The sequence below is a fragment of the Anopheles arabiensis genome, chromosome 2 (assembly GCF_016920715.1).
Source record: "Anopheles arabiensis isolate DONGOLA chromosome 2, AaraD3, whole genome shotgun sequence".
Classification (NCBI taxonomy): domain Eukaryota; kingdom Metazoa; phylum Arthropoda; class Insecta; order Diptera; family Culicidae; genus Anopheles; species Anopheles arabiensis.
In genome coordinates this window covers 31,636,263-31,656,475 of record NC_053517.1, presented here as the reverse complement: position 1 = coordinate 31,656,475, position 20,213 = coordinate 31,636,263, and the positions used below count along the sequence as shown (strand labels likewise).

General features: G+C 44.1%; 1 protein-coding gene across 4 annotated transcripts in view; it reads left to right on the top strand.

The window, feature by feature from the left end:
* Positions 1-20,213, top strand: part of LOC120898114 — a 158,564-nt gene that overhangs the window by 241 nt on the left and 138,110 nt on the right. The window contains exons 2-3 of one of the 4 annotated variants that reach the window (XM_040303514.1): positions 10,620-10,648; positions 11,114-12,055. In XM_040303514.1, the coding sequence (XP_040159448.1) occupies positions 11,875-12,055 (181 nt within the window). In that variant the 5' untranslated portion in view covers positions 10,620-10,648; positions 11,114-11,874. Of the gene's footprint in view, positions 1-10,619; positions 10,721-11,113; positions 12,056-20,213 lie in introns of all 4 variants that reach the window. The other 3 variants (XM_040303513.1, XM_040303512.1, XM_040303511.1) reach the window with 3 other exon arrangements.

Sequence of the window (20,213 nt, the reverse complement as noted above, 5' to 3'; positions counted from 1 at the left end):
CTTGATGTCTATTGGCGTGTTTCGATTGTGTCCCCATCATCCCCCATTGAAACCCCGTCGTCATCTCCGTTACTCGGAAAAAGGGTGTGTGTGTGTGCGTGTTTGTGTGTAAAGCAGAAACCGTGGGCAGGGGTGCGGACGCATTCGCAGAGTTCGCTGCTTTCATCTCGGAATTCGCAGAGGCAAGAGAGCGCAGTTGTTAGACAAGCTTTCGTGCGTTCTCTTCTCTGTTCGAAGTGTGCGCGAGTGTATGAGTGTGTGTTTTGGTGGAGCCTACTACCACTACAACAACGCCGTAGCAGCAGCAGCAGCAGCAGCAGGCCGTGTTCGACATACCAAAACAAGCCCCCTCTTCGCATGCTCCTTGCACAACTACCAAAGCGGCCGAAGGGTGAACCGGGTGCGGCGAGTTTACGTTCTATGCTGGCGGGGGGGCATACAAAAAGAAAAGAAAAAGAAAAAGGAAAACAAAATCGTAGCGAAAAGCTACCGACAAACCAGCTGGGCGGCATCGCGCTTGGCCTACGAAACGCAGCGTCGTGTTGGGTGACTGTGCCGGAAAAACAAAACCCCCCCAGGTTGTGTGGGAACGGCCACTTTTCGCGGCCAGGTGTGTGTGTGTATGTTTGGCGTCGGGAAACCCGGCCTTTGGCAGTGACGCAAGTTTTGGCCTGTCCAATCGTTGTTGGTAGGCACTCCGCGTGTGAAGTGTTTCCGTTCAATCTTCCGTTGTTTTGTGCCATTTTCCGAATATTTGTGTGTGTGTGAGTGTATTTGTCAGAGGGATTGTGGCGCTGTGTGACCGTAGAAACGTAAAAAAAAACCGTGCCGAAAAGAATTGTGCAGCGCCTGCAAGTGCATTCGAGTATGGCTTAAAGGTAAATTTTACTGTGGCTATTTTCAATTCAGTTTTTTTACGGTGAAATCAGTGGCACCCCAACAAGGGGTGTTTTTCTTTTACTCCAAACAAAACAGCACAACAAGTCTTCGGAAGGGCAATCGCTTTTGATACACTAAAATAACATTGAGCGAGTAGTTGTGTGTATCTGACTGTGTGTGTGTGAGTGTATGTTTTCCATCTTCCATCATCACCATCTTCTGCCATATCTGCCTTGGTTACTTGGACAACGCTCACACCCTTAACAACGCTGTGCACTAGGGGTGGAAGTGGGGGAAAGCGAAGCAAGATGGATCAGCTTCTTCAGCCCCAAACAGAGCCTACCTTTTGCTGTACGCTCTGCAGCATGTGCCACCCAGTAGCCGAAAAGGAAATGGTGTGCCCCGTTTTCAGTAGCCCCAAACGTGTGTGTGCTTACACTTTCGAACATCTGGTGGTCGTACGTTGCGTGTGTGTGTGTGTCTGTGTTGTTTTTGTTTTTCTCTACAAAGCTGTCGGAAAAGCGTGAAACAACGACGTAAAACCAACGCGATTTTGCTCGAAACTGAAGGAAGGAAAGTAATACCACGAGCAGAGCCAGGCCGGATTGCTGCGGCACTAAAGCTTCTTTGCGCAGATTACAACCTGTGCTCGGTGTGTATGTTTGGTTGTTGTTATTGTTGTGTTTCTTTGGGACCAAGGAGGAGGAGGAGGAGGTAAATGCTGCTGTTTTTCCGCACGTGATGTTGCAACGTTAGAATGCGGCCAGCTGCCGGATGTGATTTGGTGTGTTTCGGAAGGTTTATAGTCTCGCACCAAAATGTTTGTTTTGCAAGAGGCTTATCAGGCTTATCACATACACATCAACAAAAAAAAAAAAGATTTAAAATGAAAACAAGCTTGTTAGTAAGAAGTTTAACGGATGAGCCCGAATCTTCTCTGCAAAATTCAATCAATCTTAATAAGGAAAGCAGGAAGCATGTTGGTTTTGTTTTTATATTGTTGCTATTGTAGTTGTTGTTGTTGTTTTTGTTGAAAAATATGGTAAATAATATTCTCGGGGTTAATACAACGGGCAGCGGTGGCAAGAAAGTTGTTTATTATTATTCCTAATTCGCTTGATTTGTGTGCGCGTTGTTTTGATTGACACCGAGCGTAATAGGAAAGGCCGAAAAAAGAGAAAAAATGTTTTACAAAAAAAAAAAAAAAAAAGACGCTCAATAGCAAAACTGTAAACAGTCTAATTCACTGGACGAACGGAGCGCACTCCCTACCCCCACGCAAATTCCCCAAACGCAGCGTGACATTTTTCTTCGCGAAACAAAAGTTTAGCCATCCCGCCGGCGTTTGGTTCATTTTGACTCCCATCATCCTCCCCCCTCAAATACTCTCTTCTCCCCCCTCCCTATTGTGCTCGATGCCCTGCTGTAGGCCAGCACAATACTCAAGTAACAATACAAAAAAAACCTACAAGCCCCAAAACCCTAGGCCCACTGGACTGGACTGGGTGGCTGGAGGCCTCTCTGTATCATCGGTGCCTTTTCATAGATAAGTTGCCGCCCGGGTGGTAAGAAGTTTATGGAAATTTTCCTTCCCTCCCCTTCTTTGAACCGTGTTTGCTCCATTGGGCAAGCAGCAGTCGTCTCCGTACGAAGCGCTGCCAAATATGTATAAAAAAAAATAAAACAAAAAAGAAAAGAAAAGAATGACCCCGGCACGCCGGACGCCATTATGACGAAGGATTTTGATTGGACTGTGCAAGCCCGGGACTAGAGGGCAGAAGAGGGGCCCATCCCAGCTGCTTTCGTACTGTCCCTTACTTTGGCGAGACGGCGAAAGCCCCCGACAACAGCAACCAAAGCCTGCAACAACGGCACCGCAACACCGGCCGCCAACCTTGGGCACCAGCCAGAGGGGGAGGGACTGGCGATGGGGGACTCGAAAATGTGTCAGAAACTCGGACAGGAAAATCCCACCAGGCGCGTGTGGGCGGCGAATGTCCCACGTGTTTGCGCCCAATTGCGCAGCCCAGCCATTTTCCCTCGAGTGCGGACAAATGGTGGATACTTTTATTAAATTTATTCACATCAACCATGTCCTGCTTTTTCGCTTGTTTGTTTGTTTGTTTTTTTCCTTGTTTCGTTTCATCCCCACCCCATGTCTTGGCGGAAAACGAAGATGGATCGGGAGGGTGGGTTGGGTGATTGGTAGGAAATTGTATTACCCTGAATGCAGTTTGGCGCCTCAAGTCCGATGGTCCGCAGATACCGGATCGGTTGATTTTGTACGCGAGCGCGCGCGAGAAAGAAAATTGACGTTTATTACATTTTTCTCATTGTTGTTGGTTGCAAGGAAATGGAATCAAATTAAAAAAAAAAACACACACACACGCACAAGTGTGTTTATTGCTGATTGCAAGTTGGGCGCGTTGAATTTGTGAAATGCGCTTTTTTTTTAAAGAGAACAGCATAGTGACAGCATGTACTGGTCTACTGTTGCCAAATTGTGCTTAGAACAGATTTCATTTACGGTTCGGATATTCTTCTAAATAAGGTAAACTTTATCTAGAGTAGCTGCACTTGCTTCTAGAGTCCTGGAGCCACATTCGATATTGCGATCAGTTTTTATTGTTTAGAAAATTACAGCAAAAATCATAAGCTCAGCATCAGCTCAAGCATAACAAGCATGTGTTCTGGTTCTGTAGATACTCTATTCGGCATACAGGGTTTTGCAGGAGTTCTCATAGCTGTGGGATTGTCTGTGGGGACTTTATTGACTCCTTCTTATGGGAAGTGAATTTCATGTGATGGAAATTGGACTCTATGGCACCCTTGGAAAATCTTATTGGATTTGTCCGACAAGGGTGCTCTAGAGTCCAATTTCCATTACATTAAGTTCATTTCACATAAGAAGGAGTCAATAAAGTGTCCCACAGCCATGAGAACTCCTGGAAAACCCTGTAAGACATGTTTGTGTTCTGCAATGACCCCGAATTCAGTTTTGCGATGAGGATATTTCATGTCTTAGGTTGCATATACCTCCCGATATTCATTTGCCATTGAAACAGGAAAGCCGATACTTTTAATGTTTACTAAAAATGCGTTGAACTAAAGTTTGGAGTACTAAAGGTAGGCTTCTTTGTACAGTAAACATGCCAATAATGGTGATAGTAATTCACCAACATACTTATGATCAACAACATATGATAGATAAGAAGAGATTCTGTCATATGGCGTACTTTGAATTGTCTTTCCCACCAACACCAACTGTAGTATTGTATTTGTTTCTGTATTCGTACCAAGTCGTTAAAGGTAGAGTCTAGACCAATCTTCGACCGAAGCGCTTCCGTGCGCTGGCAGCGACGCTACTTTAGAACATGATTTATTTCGGGAAACAGCCGCAGCAAGATTATTGCCTACATCGTTGGGTCTTTATCAAATCAGTTATTTAAACACAACATTACAAAGTGGTAGAAAAATACAATAATTTGTTAAAAATTTCAGCCTCATTCCGGATGGATTGGGTATTTCGTGAGAAATGTTTTATTGACACTCTAAATGGTTACCAAATGATGAAATGGATGGTTGTTCATTTCAATTAATTTATGTAATTGCAGTGCGGTTTGGGATGAGTTGTTTTTTATTTTAAAACATATATATTTTTTTCATATCGTGACAATAGACATGCTCTTTTAGAGATTAAGGTAATGCAATCAATTGTAGCAGTTTGTTCTGTAAATATTAAATTTCAAACATATTTGGTTTATTTTGGATGATTCCACAATATGAGCACAGTGAGCAAAGAAACCATATTACCCATACCAGCGTTAATTTGCTGTGTTGAGTATGTTGAAATATCCTAATGTTTGTCCTCTTCACACTGCACTAATCATTTAAAAAATATTTATTCGACCACATCTTACATCACTATGTGATGCATTTACGCTAGCTTCAAGCGCAAATATCACAAATGAGACGAATCGACATTGAACAATTTCACAAAATAGCACTGACAAAAAAACACGAATTATGAAAAGGGCCTTCTTGAAAGCCCCAAATAGCATGAATAATTCATTTCGCCCACTGGTTTGTTTACCGATTTGCAATCTTTGCCGAACCATTCTGATTAAATTTCTACCTCCCAATGTAATTACCACTCTGTTTACTGCCGCAGGGCCGGCTGACCGGAAACATTGCACCAACGTTCTGGAGCAAACAGATTAGCATCAGCTTTTTTACTATTTATCGTGCTCGACTAGTTACGATAACTAAACTGTTCGCCGAATGGGCATTTTGCCTTGCTATCAAGCAGCCAGCCATCCATCAAGCGAACAGGAAACGCTCGTACGGCCGGCAGCAACTGGCACAGCATCTTCGGCCGCAGCATCTTCGGCCGCAAGTATGTTGGGTGGCGAAAAATCGATAAAAAAAACTGCCAATCGATTCAACGACGAGGACAGGAAGAAACGAAAATTTCATCCACACCCTGCTCTCCCCCCCACCCCTCAGATAAGTGCTGTGTGTGCGCACAGCACAAACCACCACTGTGTCTTCACGCCAGTCTCCCTCTTTATCACTCTATCACTGCTCGCGGTGAGTTGACCCTCGGGGTTTGTCGCTGGTGGCGACCCCACCATCTCCTAGGTTTTCCGTTTCGACTTCCATTTTCTTATTTTCGTCCTATTTTTCCGGCGAGGGAACTAGATTCTGCGCCACCACAGCCACACCTACCCTCCCCCCGGGCGGGTTTTGATAATGCCACGGCAGAGCGAAATTTAATATCTCCCAAACGACAGCACAGTACCGTGCCTTTCCTTTTTCTTGGTTATCTTTTTTTTATTTTTTTGCTAACATTTTCACGCGATGTGTGGCGTACTCAAATTCCCATCGCTTCGCCGTGCTCTCTGTCTTTCGATTTTTAAGCACGTTCTTCGCTAACGGAACGGGAAAACGCCTTGGCACCTTTCTCTAAAGGACATCAGCGGTTTCCTCCTCCTTAGCCCCTTTTTTTCGCACTTGACTTTGGCACGAGCAAACCTCTGCTCCCAACCCAACCGACGACCTGCTGCCGATCGCAACGCGCACAGAGAGTGGCTATAAAATGCGTACGCCGGCGAACCCTTGCAAACCGTAATAAGCAGCATTTTCACCACAAACCCTCCTTGCACACACGCAGACACACACACGTGCCAATGTGTGCACAGCATGCATTTAGTTCGATACAGTCTCGGGGTGTATGGTGAAGGACAGAAAGCAGCAACCAGAAGGGGCCAAAACAGCAGAAGTGTCATGGAAAAGGAAGGTGTTTTTTTGCGGTGCTCCGTACCGTGCCGAGTGCGTTCGTTCTGTGCTGCCTGATTCTTCCCTGTGCGAGGGTATGAATATGGTTTGGTCGATTTTTCTTGCACGTGCCCCCCCCCCACTTTTGCTCAAGGCACACCACACCACATCGTCCCGTAGCCGCCGTGAGCGAGCCGAGACTGTGTAGACAAAGAGCGACTTTTGAATAAATGTTTCCGCTTTCTTTTCACGCGTCAAGTGCGCAGAAGAAAGAAGGAAAAACTATGGGGGAAAAGGTAACGAACGGGACTAGGGTTGGAAGACAGAAACAAGCGCAAGAATTGGTGATAAAAACACATACACACACACGCATCGCGTCGGATAGGGTGCGAGGCACAGGAAATGGGAAAATCTGTAACATATGGTAGAAAAGACTTCCGTTCGCCCTGCGCGCCAAGGTGTGCGTGCTGTTCGTTTGATAGTAATAAAATGCTGAACTTGAAAATAGTATCAAATGGCACTGCCCCATACCCGTCTCCACCCACCCAGGAAGGATAATTTTAACAAGGAAATCAGCATCTAACGCAACCAGGGAGGGAAAAGCGACATATATAGGCCCAGAAGCACAGCGACCTATAAAAACGCAAACCGAACGCGCATTTTCCCCCTCCGTTCCGTCCACCGAGGGTTTGCGGTTGCGGTGCTCTGTTGTGCTGTGGTTTTGGGCTAGCAAAATGGAGGGGGAACGCTGTAGTACTTTGGCGTTGTTCACGATAATACCTCCTCGTCCTCGTAGAGTAGAGGGAAGTATAACAAACAACGAACCCCCTTCGATATGCGTGGTGGTGGTGGTGGTGCTACGGGACGAAGTGCAGGAAATGTATCCTGTGTCCTGCGTACCCGTACCTTCCGAGAATTTCGGCTCAACACCAGCTGGTTTGAAAAGCGAAACCAGCGGAAGAGTTCAACGATCTCGCACGGGGATGTTGAAAATCGAAACCAGTGCCAGTCAATATATCACCTCATTCACCTCATGCTCAAAAACCTTGGGCCAAAACATTGATCCTTGAGCGTGGCAGCGTACGGGCGGGCACGGATTGACTAACTCGAATTAGAGGAAATTATGTGCCGGTGTCGGTGGTAAGGAGCCACAGGACCGTAACAGCAGCACGCCAGCGTGCTTTTAACAGCGAATGGATTAAAGGACGTCGCACGGCTCGGGTGCGTACTCCAACATCAAAGGGTTCGCGGGTTCGAACGAAAACGATGGTCGGGCGGTGGCAGTGTTCCACTCATCATTCCGTTACGTTTGCAAAACTGTGTGAATTTTCAAATCCACAGCTCCCCCAGCATTCCTATCAACTGTCCATCACAGTTGGAGCGCTGCAGAGCGACGCCAGGCGAGCGTGCTCCTTTGAAAGAGGATCGATTTCCTGCCCCAAAGGATGCTATTATATGTATGTGTGTGTGTTTGTGTGCTTGTGCCTTATCGGAACTCGAATTAGCAGAAGGGCATCGCAGCGGGACAGATGATGTATCCGCTACACACAACCTTTTCCAGTGGATTTAATCCGTACAAAGTGGGGGATACCCGGAGAGTATCATCTCTCGTTACCTCGTCCGGGCCCGGGAAGATGCTTTACTTAATTAAGTGATAACATCGGACGGGTAGTAATGTGATAGGGCTGTTTGGATGCTGTGCGATGCTTTTCGAATGTTGGGTTTTGCGTCTGGAATTGCGTATTTATTAGTGCAAGCGTAACATTTCGGAAACACGAGCACATATGAACAAAGAGGTTTGACGAAACGTTTGATGTGTGCATTCTTCAAACCAGATTTGGGGGTAAATGTTACAGTAAAACTTGGATTACCGGTCTTTCTTGTAGAAGTGGACAACTGACTCAATTTATCTATAAAAAGGGGGAAAAACTGCAAAATCTAATTTCAAATAGCAAATTCTACATTCTTGGAATAAACACAAGATTCCGAGAGATCATTTTCCTGAAATCTATCTATTGGAGTCTGTTTTTGGCCATCAGTAATAAAGGATTCATCAGAACCATGCACTATCGTGAACAAAACAGCTCCATTGAACAGCGCTTTACTTTTACCAAGTCAGTTTCGAATGTAAACGTTGTTATTCATCGCGTGCTAGATGTCAATCCACATCAATTTGATATTTAATTTCCATCTTCATAATTTTTACATTTCTTCAGCATGATTTTCAACACGGCTCAGGCTGGATTGAGTTTGACAGTTCTTTGCGGGTGTGTTGAAAATCATGTGTAAAAACTGAAATTTTATTATGGAGCAAATACACAATTTCATAGGTGTTGAAAAACATCTTGGAGACGGTTAATAATTATGTGCACATTTTAACCTTTAAGGTGGCAACCGGATACTCCGAATTAACTACTACTATACTCCGGATTAACTTTAAACTTAAATAATTTTTGATTCATTGCTTTTATTGACCTGAAATTTTCCGTAGCCTCCCAACTTTTAATTTCTGATTTTTGGTGCATAAATTGTAATTTTAAACAGTCTGTAAGTATTTTATTTTGATTTTTTTAAACTTTACCTCGTAAGTTGTCAACCAGTATACCCGGGTATTCCATACATTTTGTATGGAGAATGACGTTTCTCTTCTTCCTCTTTTCGTATTATGCTTATTTTAGAGTCAAACTCAAGCGATTCCAAATTTCAATTTGACCGTTAAATTTATCATAAAATGAAAAAAACTTAATGAATAAATGAAATAGCAGAGAATATATGGTCGAGATTACTTGCTTACAGCATTAAAATATAGAAAGCATTGTTTACCTATGAAAACCGTTAATTTTTTGCGTCAAAACGTGTGGAATACCCGGGTATGTCGGTTGCCAACTTACGTATGTTAATCTGGTTGCCAACTCTACGGTTAAAGTGACTTGGAAAACCCTACAAAAGCTTTGAAAAGTTGTTCTTATACAGGGTTTTCCAAGTCACTTTCGAATGTAAACATTGTTATTCACCGCGTGCTAGATGTTAATCCACATCAATCTGATATTTCATTTCCATCACAATAAGTTTTAATTCCTTCAGCAAGATTTTCAACACGACTCAAGCTGGATTGAGTTTGACAGTTCTTTGTTATGTTTTAAAAATCTTGTGTTAAAACTGAAATTTTATTTTGAACCAAATAAACCATTTGACAGCTGTTGAAAAACATCTCGGAAGCGGTAAATAATTATGTGCACGTTCGAAAGTGACTTGGAAAACCCTGTAAAAATATTGAGAATCTGGCCATCTCCCCCAAATAAGGCAGTAATCCATTCAAAGATTCTGTTTGGTCAATTGTGTTTGATTTACATGTATTTCAAAGCTAGAAAATATTAATGCCTCATTTCGCATCAAGAAAGATATCAAGTTTCTACAACTGTTTCGTGGCCGTGGACTCCTGAATAATACAGGGTTTTACAAGTCAGTTTCGAATGTAAAAATTGTTATTCACCGCATCCAAAATGATTTTCAACAGTTGTCAAATGGTTTATTTGTTTCAAATTGAAATTTCAGTTTCAACACATAACAAAGAGCTGTCAAACTCAATTCAGCTTGAGACGTGTTGAAAATCATGCTGCAGATTTTAAAAATTATTATGACGGAAATGAAATGTCAGATCGATGTGAAACAACATATTGCATGCGGTGTATAACAATGTTTACTTTCGAAACTGACTTGAAAAACCCTGTAAATGTCCTACAAAAGTCCGAACGAACTAGAAAACGTTTGTGCCTATCACAGCTTGTTGGACGTCGTACACGACTTGGACCGCTCCAGTGACATACGTATGACGTGTTCATCTCACCCGCGCAGCTGCTAGTTCGCCGATTTTAAAGCATGTAAAGTTAATTAAATCATCCACCAATTGCCTGACCGTTCCCTTCGCGGTAGGTAATAGACGAACTGTCACTAGAAAAGAATTTCCAGTTGTACCATGTACGCGGGGAGAAAAGTAATTAATAAAATTAAACCGTAAAATGCGCACATCTGTGTGTTTGTCGGTGTGTGCATGTATGTCTGTGCTATGGTGTAATGCTGTATAAAAATTCTTACACACACACGTACGACCGCCCGACAACGTACCGGGCACTGACCGTAAAATAATTCAAATTTGCACCCCCCCTCCCCTAGTCGCGCGGGCTCCACAGTCCCAACTATGTACGTTTGTGGCAAGTGAATGAACCTCCCAAGCGTGGATGAAAGCAAGATGAAAACGCAAGTTCAAAGCAGGCATGCAGTGGTAGGAAAACATACATCAATTTAAAAAAAAAAAAAAACCCAACCCCGGTACAAAGTTTTCATCCTCTCCTTTCCTAAAGTTGGTGCTCAGGGAACGGCGGGCCGAGCCCCCAGTGCGCAAGGAGGCAGCGACGTACTAATAATAATTAATATTTATTTGTTCTTCTGCTCGCTTCTTTCAGATCCATCCGCTCCGCTCCCGGTTATAAGGGTAGCAGCAGGGTAGTGGCATATAAGTGGCTCGCCGGGTTGTGGCACGATTTGCCTTTCCGGCGAACGCGAGGTACGGAACTAACCTGCGCCGCCCCTTTTGTGACGCAGACGCCTTTGCTTTCCACGTTTGCCAAGAATCTTTCGACGCTGTGCACGTTGGCGAAAGCCTGGGTCGTTGGAACGGAACCAACCGGCACCGCCGGTTGTTCCATGAACCGAATGTCCGGCCGGCGGATGATTCCCGGGTGCCACCAGAACTCTCGCGTGTATGGCGTGTTAAGCGAAGTGTTTAAAGCGAAAGAGGAAAAAGAAATTGCAGAAATTCTCTCATATCTCTCTGTGTGCTTTTGTATATATATGTGTGTGTGTGTGTGGTTTATGTATTAGTAGAAAGGAGTATGTATGAGCATTGTAGTTTTATTTCGATTTTGTTTTCTTTCTTTTCTATCGGAAAATTATTCAGCGTTTCAGTAAAACAGGGTGGTTTAGCTAGTTAGCAACGAATGATGTGTGTGTGAGAGAAAGTGTTGTGCTAGTGTGGATGTGTATATTTACATGAAGTTCATAGAATTTGTGAATCCTGTTCGATACACGAATACAGTGAGTTGTTTCAGCGAGCGGCGCAATCGGAGCCGTTGAGCGCGCTGAGTGAGTGAGTTGCGCGAGCGGCAAGCGATGAGCGTTCGATGCCGGTGAAAAAGCCCCCAAGCCTAGTGAGATTGTAGTGCAAAGCGTACCAGAAAAGAGCGCCTGAGTTAGTGTGTGCGCGTGTGTGTGCTGCAAGAGTGGCTGCCAACCGATGGCAAGTGTGATGGTGATGGCCATCGCGAAAGCATCTCTAGCCGCGGCAAGATGAAGCATTCGGCCGTGATCGTTTCGCACATTCGACCGGTGGCGCCGTAATGGTCGCTAGTGAAGTGTGAAATAGTGCTAAAATTGTGGTGTATTAGTAATACGTGGCACCCGTAGCGATTAGTAGTAACAGCAGCAGCAGCAGCAACAGCAGTTTGGCACTACCTACCTCTTCCATTGCCGCAACGTGTCCGCAAACCGATCCCGTCAGCCGTTGCATTCCTTCCTCCCAACTTCAACCTCCTCTCCACTCACCTCACACCGTCCCCTCTCCCATCCCCTTGGTAACATACAGCCGTGCATAGGTCATGGTTATCCGATGTGCATTCAATTAAAATTTAAATGAGCATTTGGTGATGTCATTACGTTCGGATGATAATGAACAGGATTATATTCGGGGTGTTTCTCATCCTCACGTGCCGGCCCCCGTCCGCACCAAGGACCCCGCTAGCGGACCACCAGCAGCAGCGGCCAGCGTCCGGCTACGGCACAGCAGCACCGGGAGGAGCGGGTGGCGGCATCGTCGCCGTCCAGGCGACTCCACTTGCACAAGGTTAGTAGACACGGAACGGAACACTCGTTTGCACTCGGCCGCGTACTGGCCGCGTGTCGGAACGGAGCTGCGCGTTAAATCACTAGCTAAATTGATTCATTTTATTTGTTCAGAACATTCGGACGTTTCGGAGGGTTGCGCTTAGTTTTGGTGGGTGGTTGGGTTTTAATTTCAGCGTGCGTGGGTAGAAATAATATTAGAAGTGATGCGAGCCATTATTGCACCCGTTGGTTAAGATAAATTGGCGTGTGGGAAGTCGCACGAATCCCGTCGATTAGAGGCGGACTAGTGTTACGGCAGACATTCTTTGGGTGGGGGAGATGGAAGCGCTGGGTAAAGAGGAGATAGTTAGCAACACAAAACGAAGCATGTTACAGTACAGGTCAGTGAACCTATAGTTCCTTTAATTTCGGTTGAAATTTGGTTTTTGAAGTTGATTGAACAAATACAAGGGACATTCGGAGTTCGTGTGATGGTTTGCTCATATACATATAGTTGAGTTGGAACTGAGACACACAGACACACACTTGTTGGGTTTGTTATTTATCTTGTGTTGATCTGCTTTGCCCTCATGGGTTGAAGCACTATTGTACTTTGGTTATTGTTGAATGGCAGGTCAGCCATGACCCATATCATCCCTGTCGGTTCATTAATCATTTTAATCTTTAATGGAATAAAACACATACACTTTCCTTCACGAATTTTATCTAACGTACAATTATTATTTTAACTGGTTCCGAAAACCATACCGGCCTTGGATCCTGCTTATAACCCTTATCGGTTCTACAACTGATTTCGAACTCATATTAGTCCTAGATCTGGTCCTTAACACATACCAGTCCTATAACTGTGCCCAAATTCATACCAGTCCTAAACAAAAATTCATCCTGGAACTGATTCCGAACCCTTAGCGGCCCCGGTACTGTCCACAATTCCGTTCCGGCTTTTTAACTGAGACGAAATCCAAGAGCGAACCTAGAACTGATTCCAAACCTAAATCCTAAACTCACTCCGATTGTAAATAATGTAAGACAATCAATTACAGTTTTAACAAATCAATTCCAGCTACAAAATTATTGCTGATAACAAAATAAAATAAGAAATTAAAAAAAAAACAACACAAAATAATGTAACAAAATTACAAAAGATGGATTGTAATGGGTGAAATGAGAAGGTACTATTACCTATAGCAGAGGGAGCAGTTTTGCTAGAAATTTGAAGCATAAAGTGAAAAACCTGCAAGTGTTAGCGCATTCATCTGTTAATTTATCAAGGATAATCCGCTTGAATTCAAGCTTGCAAGGTGGAATTGTCATTTGAGTATGAGCTAGTATACTACAAAACATGCATGGATGAAAGAGTCAGCATGGATGGGTTTGCATTTTTACGAGTGCTCTTCAAATTCTGCTTCAAATCATTGCCACTTCCAATGCTGTATTGATGTATTGGATGCACTGAAGTATTCATTAACTCCACCGTTCCAATGAGTGCATCATTGTGAAAAGCATACTCATATAAACATAACTGATGCAATCCTCCAGCGGGATGGGTATGGATGCTGTCGCATTATTCGATGCGTTCGTCAGATTCGTTGAATTCTAGTTGCCACGGAATTAGCACTGATGTTGCATCCCCTTGGAGAATATCAACCCGATACCGATGAGAACATACCCCAATGCTGGCACAAAGACGCGTGAAGGTGTGACATTCATTTGTATGTATATCCTCGCATTCGCTTTGCTTGACTGCACAACTCATCCATATGAGTTTTGGAGGAAAAAACGCAAGCAAAGTGGCTAAAATCGTATCCGAGACGATTGCACTTGATCGAACATTGACTGACAAAACATTAGGTCACCAGGGAGAGAGAAAGAGAGACATTCAAGCGGAAGAAAACGATTGAAAATTGTAAACAAAAACACACACCTTTGCCAATACGGCACTTCTTCTCATTCGCTTTGCATCGGCTGTTTGTGTTTACGTGTGCGCGCCCATCACCTGGAATTAGCAATGTGTTAATTGGTAGGCTTGGAGATTTATAGAAAAGAAAAAAAAAGAACAGCACTTATAAGGATGCTGACTCGGAACATGCACGCGGGTTATCCGTTTTATTTCATATCCTCTGTAATGCTACGTTCCCTCTGGGAGCGCAAAATTGAAATCAAATAAAGGCACAAATTGTTACTTATTTCGGCCATATGTGGCAGCGGCCATGATGGTCTCTAGGGGACGAAATCGCAAGTGGTGGCCGATGGCGCTGGCGTGCATGATGCAATTTGCACTTTGACACACGGCGCACGGAACGCGTGGCTGAGCTGATTGAATTAAGCGCAGAAACTCGGTGACCCGATTTTAATAGCAACAGAGCACTCTCACACATACACACACACTCACACACACACACACACACACACACACACACACACACACACACACACACACACACGTGAAGTGGACGGATGGACTGTCTGATTCTATTGCGGTTCAATCAACTGACCGATTTTAATGATTCATTTTTCTGTGTCCTGCCTTTGACGGGACTGCTTTGCGCTTGTTGCATATATCCTATCCAAACGTCAAGCGGTGGTTGCATTGATATTGATGTGTGTGTATGTGTGTATGTGTGTCTGTGTGTGTGAGAGAGAAAAAATTAGCTTTGCTTTGCACGCTTGAAGCCTCACATTAGTGCTTAACAAGGATGTATTGGAAATGATTTATTGAATTCCCTTGTTTATGATCGTTCGCTGTATTATCTATTCATTGGAAGCAAACAGCGAAGGCAATTATTGTTGTGTGATGAGCACTTTTGTACGTGATTCATTAGAAAAAGGGGTTTGGTTGTTGTTTGAACATCTTACCGAGCTGTAATTGATTTGCAGGAAGAGTAATGATGCACGAACGTGTCTAATTTTTGCAAAAGAATGTTGACATTTCAATTTTCTTGCCAAGTTTACGATCAGATACTAAATCACACACCAGGGATGTGCAATTTAATGCAGCTTATTCAGAACACATCCATTTCATGGTAGTTTGTTCTAGTTTTATGTTACATATGTGGTCATTAAAATATGCTATGCAAAGTTTTAAACAATGCACCCAGTATCACAACTATATCATTAAGCTTATGTGCAGCTTAGCATTCGGAGGATGCGTTTTTTGACGCATTGACAGTGAAAATTCAATTATCTGCTCTGTTTAATAATTCAACGATCGATTTCACGGCGGTTGCGATGGCAGCGGCTGCTACACTAACCAGCAGCACTGCAGTTGTTTGAAACCGCGCGCGGGTTGATGTTTGTTACACTAATCCTATCAGCGTTGCCTGAGCGATATTCAATTTCGAACTGCTTGGCTTGCAGTGGCCGGCAGTGGCCTTCTCCCGGGAACGCTACTCAATACCGGACGTTCCTGGTGAGGACATTCGCGTCGAACAATGTTCTATAAAGTGAGTTAATTGAAACATGGAGCACACAAACATACACACACACACACACATGGCAGGTTTGTCGCACAACACAACGGTTTTAGTGCAGCTCCGAGGGGTTTCGGTCCGGTCAGCATGATTGCAGAATTTGCAGAACAACGAGTAACGTGGGATGTTCACCAAGCCTTGGGGGCCGGTGAGAAATCAACAAGCATTACGTGTTTGTGTTTGTGTGTTTCTGTGTTGAGCCTTATTGTACCTTCCGGAGTGGTTTGATGCGAATGCTGCAAATGACGGTGCCTAAAGCGGATCCATGCGTTGCGATGGCTTACAAACTAGCTGGGACACGGTGCATTGGGCCGTGTCTGTTGTCAGTTGTCAGAATAAAGGTCGATTGCGCAACATCGATTTGTGTGGTGTTTTTGTCCCCATACTGTTTAACGCTATCGGCAATAGAGAGGAACAAATCGTTGCACGTTTTGAAGCATTATTGGAGTTGTGCGCAATAAAACGGGAGCCTTAACTGGTAACAGGAATGAAGCCTTTTCTTGATGGATGTTTTTTTCTGTGATGTCTGGAAAATTAAAGTTTCACATTTTTATTTTAACGACATTTAATTTATTAGAGATGATTCGATTCAGAAAATGTCATGAGAATTACGTGATAATCACCACCGAAAACAATGTACATGTCCGTGGTAGTTTGATGTTAGTTGCTGATACTCAATGGTTGCAAAAACTGTTTAAGTATCACCTCTGATCATCATAGTAGATCTCGTGACGCTGACATTATTTTGTTTCACTCGAAATTTGTCATGTCAGTGACATTTTGCAGAACTGATCACAGTAAAAAAAAGACATGACAAAGTAACTGACCAAGGGTTGGTTGCTAAAATGTCACCAAGCATGTATTGGAAACATGAACCGTTTGAGCATCACCTCTGATTATCACAATTGAGTACGTGACGCTGAAATTAAAGTGGATTTGGTCGTGATTTCCCACTACTTGCCAATGTTTTCTGCCTATATATTTGATTGTTTTGCGTGTTTATATACAAAATTGTACATTTATTATTACATGTTCAAGTAGATGGTATGAGGAAAAAAAAAGAAAATTGTACTATTATTCTAATAACTTTTTTGCGTACAGGAGCCAATAGGTTGTTGCCGTTGTTGTTTAATTATAGGTGTCACACCAAACGTGTATACAGACTTACTTTTTTGCCTTTATCCACAAACGTTAACCAATAGTTTTAAAGCTACAAATAAAACCCTCAGTGTGTAGGTTTCGATGCCGCTGTGCACTCCAAATTCTGTTAGTAGCGATTTGACCATGATTGCTGTTCAAAACCTACGCTATAATTAGCTAAAAAAAACGTTGGGCCAGTTTCGTTTTTAATTTGATTATTACACCGTTTGATTCAATTTACCTACCAACAGCAATGCCCCTCCCGGTATGCGTTGGACTGTGCACAACCGGTTGCGAAACAATCAGAAGCGTGTTAGCAAGAGGCGTCGCGAACGTTTCGACTTTATAATTACCCGTTTCCCGTTTGCTGAATAGTTCTACTCGAACGGCACTCCGAATGTTGCAGTGAAAATGAAATCTAACATTTTGCCAATACACATCGAGTGGCATGCATCACCGATTGTGCTAAAATCCAATTCCACTGTTGAAAACTCCCCTTCCAGAATCCTTAATTTGCGCGCACTAAAACACTTCCTGTAGCAGTTACGCGCCCTCGGTCGTTTGTGTGTGTGTGTGAACTATACGTTCAAAGAGCATATGAACAAGTTCAAACCCTTTTTTACCAATTGCTACTGTAGCCAATTGCTGCAAAAAAAAATAAAAAAAACACACACACACGTAAATAAAAAAAAACCTCTCGAAAACGAAGCGAACGGGCAACAACTAACTATTGAACCAATTGACTGGGCGTTGATTTGTTCGCTTCATTGTTTCGATTTGCTCAACACGGTCATCCATTTTAAAGGAGTGGCCCCAACATCAACCCCTCCCTACGGGGGGGTGCCCACTTGCCGGTTCATTTCACGCTGCTATATGCTTCGGTTCTGTGAGAGGAGGAGGTTGCCTGCTGCCTGTTGTTGTTGTTTTTGTGTGCTGCATAGTGTGTCGCTATTGCAAATAGTTTGTTGCGTTTGTACCGCTTGTAATGGAGTTGTACTTTTTGCCATCCATTTTTTGTTGTTATTTGCAATCAATAGGAGCCAGTAGTGCAATGGACGTTAGTGTTTGTGTGTGTGTGTTTTTTTTTGCAATCTGCCACCGATTTGTTTAGCGTGGCGCGATTCGCCAAGGTAATTGTGTTAGTAGTGTTTGGCGCGTTGGCGTGTTTGCTCTTTTGTTTGGCCGCACCGCGTTTGGCCGCGTGTGGAGTGGCGTGCAGGCAAAACAACCACGCGGGAACATTCTCGGCATGGGGCGGCGCACAAAGCTCACCCTCACACCCTCGAGCCCTTGTGTTTGCAGGGTGGGATGGTGAGGAAACACCGTCCCAGTGTGATTTCTTTGCCGCTTGGAGTAATTATTACTAGGTACGGTGCATTCTGCGAACAAAATCTATTAAAAAGCTATTGAGCTGGTTTGATAGACGGGGGTAGTGGAGCTTTTGTTTTGTTTGCGGGGTTTTTTTAGAGTCTTTGATAACGTGTTGTTTGCAATATAAAAAGAGCTTTTTAATCCAAACACTTTGTGTTGTACTTATTTTACCTTCATGTGTACATTTTACAACATTATTGGTCGTGTAACATCCTCGTCCATGTCTGGTGCTGCAACGTGTTACATCGTTTGAGCTGTTTAAAAAGTTTCGTTAAACGTGTTGTTTAAAAAATAATGTGACTCGAAAGTAAAAGAAAGAAAAGAAAAAACACGCCACTACAAATGATGCACCATTTTTCACGACCGGAAAAATGTTCAATTTACACGATGTACTACCTCGCACCTGAACGGTGGTGAGTCGCTGTGTGAAACCATTCCTCTCCTCTCTTCCCACTGCCCGCCACCTTCCCCTTTTTGGCGTGCATCAGCAATCTCCTGTTGAGCGGAAAATTGAACAGCGCACTACCCGAACGCTCGAACCAATCATGCGTCCAAACTCTTTACAAAAAAGGATTGAAAAAAAAAACACTACACAAAAGCGACAACAACAACATCAATAAAATAAACTATTGCGCTCTCCCTTGAGGTAGGTTGTGTTGTATACGGTAGAACATTTAAATAAAAAAATAAGTAAATTTGTTAAGTACAGAATAAATGCAGAACGAGCGATGGGAATGGGGGTGAAGCAACAATAAAAGCATGACGATTTTGTTTTGCCACTCTTCCCTCTGTCTCTCTCTCTCACTTTCACTCTTTTTATGTATGTGTGGAAAATGCAACATGCAGGTAACAGGTCCCCATGTCCGGTCGCGTTTGTCGCACGAGCAGCGAGTAGTGGGTAGGTCGGTTGGCATGCCGCCAAGCAGGACAGTAACCCTCGTCCTTTCGCGCTTTTTGCTAGATACGCGAAATACTCTCGGTGAAGGACTGCTCCACCCCCCCCCTGGACAACAAAAAACAGCTACAGAATGTAGGCAACACAGAAGAGTACACCCAAAAACCGAATGTGCAGCAACAAAAGCAGTGGCTGAATAAAAAGTATGCTAAGAGCACATAATCACGGTAGAGGTTTATTTTTCGCAATTTATTAGCATTCCGCTCCGTTTGATCCACTTCCGATGCCTTCGGCAGCTGCACTGTTCGCCCATCGTCACCCAGACCCCCTCCCTGATGTTGCTTGCCTGTGATGGGGAAAATGTACCGTGAAAACGGTGGCACGTTCATCAGGCGAAGAAGCGTAAGGAATCGTGATTGTTTTCCATTTTCCGTCGTCGGCTATGCACCAACGGCGCAAGTTTTGGAAGGAATGTGTCGTCCTAACCCACCACTCCCCCACATCGCATTGGATGCCCTTCCGAAACGTTAATGATTCGTTAAAATGAAGATGAGAACACGGTCGGCCTCTGTGGCATGGGGATTATGCTGGGACGCCATTATCGTAGAGAAGCCGCTCGGGCTCGCGGAAGATAATCGTGTACGGGGAAATACGGGAAAAGTTTTGGGGTGGAAAATTTTTATCACCATTGTGTCAGCGAACTAACACCCTTGCCGACGGTTGTGCGTGGAGAGTGCTCTGTATGTGTGTGTGTGTGCACGAATTGGAAATTGAAGCGGAAATAGTTGCTAAACTTTGTGTACCAATCGCAGTGGCGAAACTGTTTCGCTACTAATTTCCCGATGGCTGTGAAAAGCTTTTTGCAGGCAAGCGATGGTAGCATGGAGAAGGAGACAGTGCTTCAAGTTGAGTGTATGCTGTCGGTGTTGCCGAAGTTCATCCTTAAGCTGTGCGGCGTGCACAACACTCTTGTGAACGGGTCGAGAGAATGGTGATCCTCCGAATGCTTTTCGGGCTGGAGGAGAACCTTCGTTCTTCGCCGACCTGCTCGGCCCAAGCACAAGCTTCCAATCGAATCGCGAGCGCCCGGGACTTCATCAAACCCTCTAGCCCGGGCACTGGAACGGTGCCAAAACCCAACGCAAATGGTGATCAATTTTTAATAAACTCTCGCTCTTGCAGTCTATTCGCTGGCGGGCGGGAGGAAGAATCGTACTATTTCGGGTGGGTACTTATTAGGCACAGGACGACGCGATGATCCCAGCCGAGGGCCGGGGAGA